At 50.0% G+C, this 9,149-nt stretch overlaps 1 protein-coding gene across 1 annotated transcript; it reads left to right on the forward strand.

Annotated features, from left to right (window-relative positions):
• Positions 1-688: 688 nt before the first annotated feature.
• On the forward strand, positions 689-8,782 carry LOC121161302 (PRAME family member 12-like). The gene is made up of 4 exons (XM_040987608.1): positions 689-853; positions 6,284-6,606; positions 7,076-7,648; positions 8,383-8,782. Exons 1-4 carry the CDS (start codon positions 689-691, stop codon positions 8,780-8,782), a joined length of 1,461 nt encoding a protein of 486 aa, XP_040843542.1.
• The last annotated feature ends 367 nt before the right edge of the window (positions 8,783-9,149 follow it).

The raw sequence follows: 9,149 nt of genomic DNA on the forward strand, positions 1-9,149 counted from the left end.
GGAAGAAGCTCCAGGCTCCTGGCTTCAGATTGGCTCAGCTCAGCACCTGCCCATATGGCCATCTGGGGAGTAAACCAGAGGGTTGAAGATCTCTCTCTCTTTCCTTCTCTAACTCTTGCCTTTCAAATAAAAATAAGTAAATTTTTAACTTTTAAATTTATTTATTTTTATTGCAAAGTCGGATACACAGAGAGGAGGAGACACAAAGAGGAAGATCTTTCCTCCTATGGTTCACGTCCTTAGCAGCTGCAATGGCTAAAGCTGAGCAGATCCAAAGTCAAGACCCTGGAGCTTCTTCCAGGTTTCCCACATGGGTGCAGGGTCCCAAGGCTTTTGAGTCATCCTTGACTGCTTTCCCAGGCCACAAACAGGGAGCTGGATTTGATGATTGTTCAGTGGCATTAGAACTGGGTCTCACATGGATTCCCAGCGCATTCAAGGTGAGAACTTTATCCACTATGATATGGCACCTGGTCCAAGTACCATTACTCTTCAAGCTAAAGCTGCACAGGTGGCAACTGCCTTGACACTGGGGATCCAAGCCCTCACACAGGCTGGTCCTGCACATCCGTAATGGCAGTCTGAGAAGGGGTCCTATACTTGGTGACTCAGGGCTTGCTTGGAGCTCTCCTGAAAGGTCTTTTCTTGTTGCATGTTTCCCCAAGGTTGTCACTGAGCACTCAGCAGGATGAGTGACATGTCCCCACCGAGACTCCTGCACTTGGCACAGAAGAGCCTGCTGGGTAATGAGACCTTGGCCATCCTTAGTCTGGACCAGCTTCCCAGAGAGATGTTCCCTGCGCTATTCCTGGAGGCCTTCAACAGGTGGCTCTTGGACATCCTGAAGGTCATGGTAAGGGTCTGACCCTTTGAATTCCTCCCACTGGGCGCCCTCATGCAGAGTCGTCAAGTGGGCATCCTGAATGCTGTGTTGAATGGGCTCGACAAGCTATGCGCCCAGAAATCTCACTCCAGGTAACTCACACAGAGATCCAGGGAAGAGAGAGTTGGGCTCAGGAAGGGTGGAAGTTTCAAGGATATTCCAGAAGTTTCTTTGGATATCAAGGGAGGCAGCTGAGTGAGGTCAGGTCTCCTGAGTCCCTCTGGGGAAGGCCTTCCTGAGGTGACAGAGGGGACATGTACTTTAGTGTTCTCATGGGGTACTTGAAGGCCCTGGGTATGGGGACCAGGCAGGAGCTGTGCACAAATGGGGATGAGTGAAAGACAGACATAGAGTGGAGGGGAGGGTCCCTTCCCTCCCTGCTGACTCAGGGGTCTCAGCCCTCCTCCCATTCCTGAGCCTCTCCATCCTTACCAGAGGCCCACAAGGGTCTGCACGCCTCATCCCCTCACCTCTGCAAGGATCAAGAAAAACACTGAAGTCTAAATAAACAAACTAACTTAATGAATCAATAAATAAAATTTGGTGTCCTAGCAAATGAGTTTGTGCTTTTGCCACCATCTTGCCTGTCCAGATGGAAAATCCTCCTGTCTCTCCTCCTCCTTGTGTAACTAACCTTTCATAAAAATACAAACAAACAAAACAACAACAACAAAAACCCTAAAAAGGTGAATCCTATCAGCCTCTTTTCCCTCAGGCAGCATACTTGACAGAATCAATGCAGACAGAGTCCAGGTCCAATGAGGATTAACTGGGTGGGTCAGGAGGCCTAAAGAGTCACCCAGGGATTGGAGGCAGCGATGGGTGTGGCAGCAAGGTGGGACCCCGAGGAGATGATAAGGCCCAATAAAAGCCCCCACCTGGGGAAAGGCTCTACTCACAACCAAGGGTCCCAGCACCTGTGCCTGCTCCCTCCAGAGCTCAGGGTGCCCTCCCAGCTTCGCCCAGAGCCAGGAAGTCACCAGCCTCCACGGGACTCCCCAGCGGCCCAGGCTCCATCTCCAGGGAGGACACAGCAGCAGAAGGTGAGAGCCATTTCTCCCTTGGCTTCCTTTGACCCTAATGCTGCAGGTCTCTGTGAAACACTGTCCCAAGATGCTCCAGGATTTCAGCATGTGGTTGGGAGTGTGGGGGCTGGGAGGGCCATCTTAGAGTTGGACATCTTAGGCCTAATTATGATATGTTGCCTGAGATAGGATGTGTTCTGCTTTTCCAATTCTTTAATAATTTGTTCATGTATGTGAAAGGTCAAGTGAGAGAGAGAGACAGAAATCTTTCCGTGTGCTGGTTCCCTCCCCACGTGGCCAGAACAAGTGGGGCCGGGCCAGGCTGAAGCCTGCAGCCCAGGAATTGTGTCCCAGTCTTCTTCCCATGTGGGTACAGGGCACCTAAGCACTTGGGCCACGATCCTCTGCTTTCCCAGGCACACTAGCAGGGAGCTTGCTGGGAAGGGGAGCAGCTGGAACCTGCCAGCAGGTGGATCAGAGGACTTGCTGGTGTTGCAGATGGGAGCCCATCCTGCTGCTGGACAACTTCGCTTGTAATTAAAAAAAAAAAACACAGAGAAAAATTTTTAAAGAATTATTTGTACTAGAAAATCAAATATACTGAGAGGATGAGATTTATCCCCGAAGGGGCGGCCACAAATGCTCGAGCTGTGCATATATGAAGCCAGGATTCAGGAGCCTCTTCCAGGTCTCCTGAGTGGATGCAGTGTCCCAAGGGTTTAGGTTGTCCTTGACTCCCTGTCAGGCCACCATTTTGGAGAACAATTGAGACTGGGCCGCTGAGATTAGAACGAGTGTCTATATGGGATCCTGCTGTGTACAAGCTGAGGAATTTAGACACCAGGCTACTGTGCTGGACCTTATAGTTTAAAAAAATTTTTTTTTTAATAAATAACATTTTTTTTAAAGATTTATTTTATTTTTTTATTGGAAAGGCGGATATACAGAGAGGAGAGACAGAGAGGAAGATCTTCCGTCCGATGATTCACTCCCCAAGTGAGCCACAACGGTCGATGCTATGCCGATCCGTAGCCAGGAGCCTCCTCCGAGTCTCCCGCACGGGTGCAGGGCCCCAAAGCTTTGGGCCATCCTTGACTGCTTTCCCAGGCCACAGGCAGGGAGCTGGATGGAAAGAGGGGCCGCCGGGATTAGAACCGGCGCCCATATGGGAACCCCGGGCGTACAAGGCGAGGACCTTAACCACTGTGCCACTGCGCCGGGCCCTAAAAATTTTTTTAAAGATTTATTTATTTATTGGAAAGTCAGATACACAAAGAGGAGGAAAGACAGAGAGGAAGATCTTCTGTCCGATGATTCACTCCCCAAGTGAGTGCAACGGGCGATTCTATGCTGTCCAAACCCAGGATCCAGGAAGTTCTTCCAGGTCTCCCAGGTGGTTGCAGGATCCTAAGGTTTTGGGCCATCCTTGACTGCTTTCCCAGGTCACAAGCAGGGAGCTGCATGGGAAGTGGAGCTGCCGGGATTACAACCAGTGCCCTTATGGGATCCCGGTGCATTTAAGGTGAGAACTTTAGCCCCTAGACCACGGCACCGGGGCTTGTAGATTTAAAATTTTAAAGAGAATCTTTGGTTAAGCCATGGCGAGTGGGCACATTTGTAGGGTTGCGATGTGTAGTAGCTGAGCACGTGTGGACAGGACGTCCTAGCCAGACAGAGACGAGCGTCTGTCTGCAGTTGGAGCCCTTGAACTCTTCTCTTGTGTGATTAAGTACAGAGTGGCTCACTCTGAACCTGAGGCTCCCATCATGCCGTGGGGCACTGTGACTCCTTCCCTCCTCTCACTGTTAGCACCTGCTACCCAGCCTCCTCCCTCACCCCTCCCAGCCTCTGATCATCTCTCTCCCACACCTGCACTCACCTCCCTGAAGCACCACAGCTGATTGCTGTGTCTGGCTCATTTTACTTCTCAAGTCCATGTCATAGTTGTCTCCACTGGGTTACAAATGACAAGATCTCCTTGTTTATCACCAAGTATCCCTCCCTTGATGTTTCCTCCTTCCTTTTTCTTCCTTTTCCTTTAAAGATGCATTCATGTGGAAGGCAGTTACAGGGAGGGAGGGAGAGACTTGTGTCCTTGCTGGTTCACTCCCCAAATGAGATAAGGGTGTTGCAGGTGGAATGTGCCCTGGCCATGTTTCAACTGGATTATTTGGTTGTAGTGTTGGGTCTCACAGGGTTATATAGTGGATAGTAACTCTTTGGTTTGCAAACGCTCTTCTTGTATGATCTTCACTCCAGTACCAAAAGTTTGTATTTATTGGAAAGGCAGATGTACAGAGAGAAGGAGACACAGAAAGAATCACTAGTTGGATATGCATGTGTCCACAATGGCCAGAGCTGAGCCGATCTGAAGCCAGGAGCCAGGAGCTTCCTCTGGGTCTCTCACACAGGTTCTGGGTCCCAAGGGTGTGGGCCATCTTCTACTGTTTCCCAGGGCACAAGGGAGAAGCTGGATGGGAAGGGGAGCAACCTGGATACAGAGCAGTGCCCATATGGGATCCTGGTGTTTGCAAGGCAAGAATATCAACACAAGGTTACTGTTGTTGTTTGTTACTATGAATTGTTTCATTTGAAAGCCAGAGGAAACAGTCAGATATTCAGCCCCTTACTCCTGCACAGTTGGAATAGAGCTGAATTCAAACCTGGCACTTGAGTTGCAGGGACCTGGATAGTTGGGCTATATTCTGCAACTTTATAGAATTCAGTTAATTGAATCACTTCCTCGGCTTGAGTTGTAATTACTTATTGTAGCATTTTTTTGTGTTTATTTTGAAGCTCTATATATCTAATTTAAGGTGTTTCTACACAGTATTTATGTAAAGTTCTTAGACAGTATCTATGTAAAGATGTATTTATTTTTATTAGAAAGTAAGATGTACATGGCCCAGTGCATTTGCCTAAAGGATAAAATCCTTGCTTGTAAGGGCTGGGATAGCATATGTTGGATGGTTTTAGTCCCAATTGCCCTGCTTCCCTCTGCTCCCTGCTTGTGGCCTTTGAAAGCAGTGGAGAATGGGCCATAGCCTTTGGACCCTATTCTGTGTGAGGGACCTGGATGAGGCGCCTGTTTCTGGCTTTGGAACAGCGCAGCTCTGACTGTTGCAGCTGCTCGGAGTATGAGCCATTGGATGAAAGATCTTCCTCTCTGTATCTCCTCTTGCCTGCATATACAATTTTCCAATAAAAATAAATCAAGAAAAAACAAAGCAAAGAGGAAGAGAGACAGGAAGATCTTCTGCCAGCTGATTTACTGCCCCCTTGACATCAATGTCCATAGCTGAGCTGATCTGAGCCAGGAGACAGGTGTTTGCACAGGTCTGCCATGCCAATGCAGGATTCCAGCTTTAGGCCATCCTGGAATGCTTTCCCAGGCTACAAGCAAGGACCGAATGGGAACTGGAGCACTGATGTGGAATTCAGGTGTGTGCAAGACAAGGACTTTCTCAACTAGGCTACCAAGCGGGGCTGTAGACACTTTTTCTTATGACTTCCCTCCTAGTCTTCTATGGACGAGACTGCCTGATGCACTGCCTGTGCTCTGATGGGGAGAAAAGATAGTCCTTGGCCTTTCAGGGCTTAAGAATTAGTATTGGAGCCTGACACAGTAGCCTAGCACCTAATGTCCGTGCTGCTGGCAACAGGATCCCATATAGGTGATGGTTCTAATCCTTGTTGTCCTGCCTTCGTACTCTCCAGCTTGTAGGCTGGGAGAGCAATGGAGGACAGCCTAAAGCATTGGAACCCTACACCTGCCTGGAAGACCAGGATGAAGCTCAGACACCTGGCATTGGATCAGCTCTGCTTCTGCTGTTGCAGCCATGTTGGGCGTGAATCAGCGGACTGTAGATGATCCTCTGTGTCTCTCCTCCTGTCTGTTTATCAGACTTTCCAATGAAAATAAATTAAAATCGTAATAAAGGGCGATAGGTAGTCAGTTTGACTGAAACATATTTAACATGCTCTTATGGGTATTTTATCAGGTCTTCCACACAATCAGGTAATGAATTGAAAACTGTTTAATTCACAATGCCCCTGGCAGTAGTTTCCTATCTCTTCTTGTGTTTTTTAGTTAAATTTTAAGTAGATTTAACTTTTGATTTGCAGCGTAAGTGTTGGAACTTGTCTGCAAGTTAAAGCACTGCTTGTGATGCCCACACGCCCCCTCAGTGCCTGCGGTGGAGTCCCACCTGTTTCCAATGGAACTTCCTGCTGGGGCACCTGGGAAAGAGAGGCTTAAGGCCCAAGTGCTTGGAGCCCTAAGACCAGCTTGATGAAGACTGGAGTGGGACCTGGCTCCTGACTTTGGCCGGGCACCGCTTGCTTAGAGCTCTCCTGAACGGTCTTTTTTGCCCAGATATTTCCCCAGGGTTGTCATTCAAGACTAAACAGGATGAGTGATATATTCCCCTCGAGACTCCTGCACTTGGCACAGAAGAGCCTGCTGGGTAATGAGGCCTTGGCCATCCTTAGTCTGGACCAGCTTCCCAGAGAGATGTTCCCTGCACTATTCCTGGAGGCCTTCAACAGGAGGCTCCTGAGCATCCTGAAGGCCATGGTGACGGTCTGGCCCTTTGAAGTCCTCCCACTGGGCGCCCTCATGAAGAAGCCTCAAGTGGACATCCTGAAAGCTGTGTTGGATGGGCTCGATATGAAGTACACCCAGAAGTCTGACTGCAGGTAACTGACACAGAGATCCATTAAAGAGAGTTGGGCTCAGGAAGGGTAGAGGGCTTGAACGCTATAGGAGCTTCTTTGGGTGGCAAGAGAGGCAGCTGAGAGAGGTCATGTGTGCTGAAACCCTTCAGTTAAAGGCTTCCTTGAGGTGCCAGAGAAGATATGCACTTGCCTCTTCCAAGGGGTACTTGAATGCACTGGGTAGTGGGAACAATGCTGCAGTTGAGTGGAAATGGGGATGAATGAAAGACAGAGGGGAGGGCCCCTTCCCTCCCTAAAGACTCATGTCTCTCAGCCTGCATCCCCTCACCTCTGTCAGGATCAAGAAATATATCAAGACAAAATAATCAAATAAATAAATAAATCAAAGAGGAAATGGGAAGAAAGCCAGCAGCAGGGGTGTGAGGTGTGGGCTCCCCAGCTCAGAAGTCCCCTCTGCCTACTCTCTGAGTCTTCTCTGTTTGACCCCCAGGAGAGGGAAGCTGCACGTGCTGGATTTACGGAATGCTGGTCTGAATTTCTGGAATGTGTGGGCCAAAAGCATGGATGATGCCTGCTCTTCAGAGCCCAAGATGAGGAGACAGCCAGTGGAGCACAAGGGACCCAAGTCAGCCTTGAAGGTCATAGCCAATGTCTACCTCGCCGAAGTCACCCCCAATGAGTTCCTCACCCACCTGCTTCAGTGGGTGAAGGAGAGAGCCAGCCTGGTGCACCTGTGCTGTCACCAGCTGAATATCTCAGTAAATAACATCCACAGCATAAGCAAAATCCTTGACATTCTGGAGCTAGGCTGCATCGAGGAGGTGCAAGTGAACTCTGACTGGCGACTCCCCACCCTGGCCAAGTTTGCTCCCTACCTGGGCCGGATGAGCAGCCTTCACACATTTTATCTCTCCCATATCTGCGTTCCATCCCGTATCACCCCAGAGAAAAAGGTGCAGTTCATCTTTCAGATCACCTCCCAGTTTGCCAAGCTGCCCCACCTTCAACGCCTTCATATGAACTCTGTTGATTTCCTGGCAGACCACCTGGACCTGGTGCTCAGGTGAGAGACAAACGCAAGTTACTTTGGAAGGGCAGAATGGGCTTTGAGCGCAGGCCAGTGAGACAGACAGGAGGGTTTCTACTTAATGCTGAGCCTGAGTACAGAAGAAGAGGGCTCCATGTGGGCATATAGCTTAGACAGGAAGCTAACAGCCTGGGGAAAAAGCAGGTTCTGATCTTAAGGGTGAGTGTGGCAATTCTTCAAGAAGTATGTCCTAAAAAAATAAATCAGTGAATTGAGAACCTTAAAATGTCAACTGTCCACTCAGCACCTGTGTGGACAAGGTGAGCCTGGGTCTGGTGCCTGGAGCTCCAGGGAGGTGTGTGACCTATGAGACATGCATGGGAAAGGTGACAGGTGGTTCTGGGGTCCAGGGCTGTGAGTGAGGCCTCCTGGGAGGGCACCCACAGGGCTGTTGCTGCACCTGTCCAGGGTCTGAGCTTTATCCTCATCCCCACCTGGACACTCATTGGCTGGACGAGTGGCACTCTACTGGGCAGTTGAGGAAAGGTACCTTGAGAGGTTTTGTGAACTTGACCCAGTCCCTCCAGTGGCAGTGGGAGGGCTCAACCTGAGAGTGATTAACTTGAAGGATGGGTCTGCACTGGGCCGGAGCACACTGTGTGTTGGTGAGGGTGGGCATGAGTGGGATCTGGGGCTTTGGGGCTTGGCCCAAACAGATGTCTCTCACCCTTGGTGTCATCATGAAGGAATCATTCTTGGTGTCTCCCCAGGTGCCTGAAGAGCCCCCTGGAGGCCCTCTCTGTAACGGCTTGCCTGCTCACGGAAGTGGATGTCTGCTATCTGTCCCAGTGTCCAAAACTCAGCGAACTCAAACACCTGCACCTGAGTGGTGTCAAACTGACCCACATCAGCCCTGAGCCCCTCCGAGTTCTGCTGGAGAGGGTGGCAGCCACCCTCACGACTCTGAACTTGAAGGGCTGCAAGATTACTGACACCCAGCTCAATGCCATCCTGCCTGCCCTGAGCCAGTGCTACCAGCTCACCAGCTTAAGTCTTTTCAGGAACAGCATCTCCATGGCCATGATGGAGAAGCTTGTGGAGCACACAGGCAGCCTCAGTGCTCTGAAACTTGAGCTGTATCCAATTCCGTTGGAGAGTTACGACATCTAGGGCATTGTCCACCACGAGAGGATTTTCCATCTCTGTAGCAAGCTGATGGGTATGCTGGAAAGAATAGGAGAGAGTATAAGGGCTGTGTTTAGCACTAAGCCCTGCAGGAATTCTCCAAAAACGGATGGTGTTTGGTCAAAATCACCTTAAGCTGTGCTACTGCAACCTGCTGGACTAATTGAGTGCACATTTCCTGATCTTCCTTCTGGACACTTGCAGGAAGGACCTGGCATTGGGGTGGGTCGGATGGGCTCAGACTCTAACTGCAGCATGAAGGGGCAAAGCAGCCTGGGAAGCAGGAATTGCCAGGACCAGGGAGTTGGGCTGGTTGTGGAGGGTTGCTGGGAAGTCAGAATGGGAGTCTAGG

This window comes from Ochotona curzoniae, unplaced genomic scaffold (genome assembly GCF_017591425.1).
Source record: "Ochotona curzoniae isolate NIBS_2020 unplaced genomic scaffold, NIBS_Ocur_1.0 contig_4792, whole genome shotgun sequence".
Lineage (NCBI taxonomy): Eukaryota > Metazoa > Chordata > Mammalia > Lagomorpha > Ochotonidae > Ochotona > Ochotona curzoniae.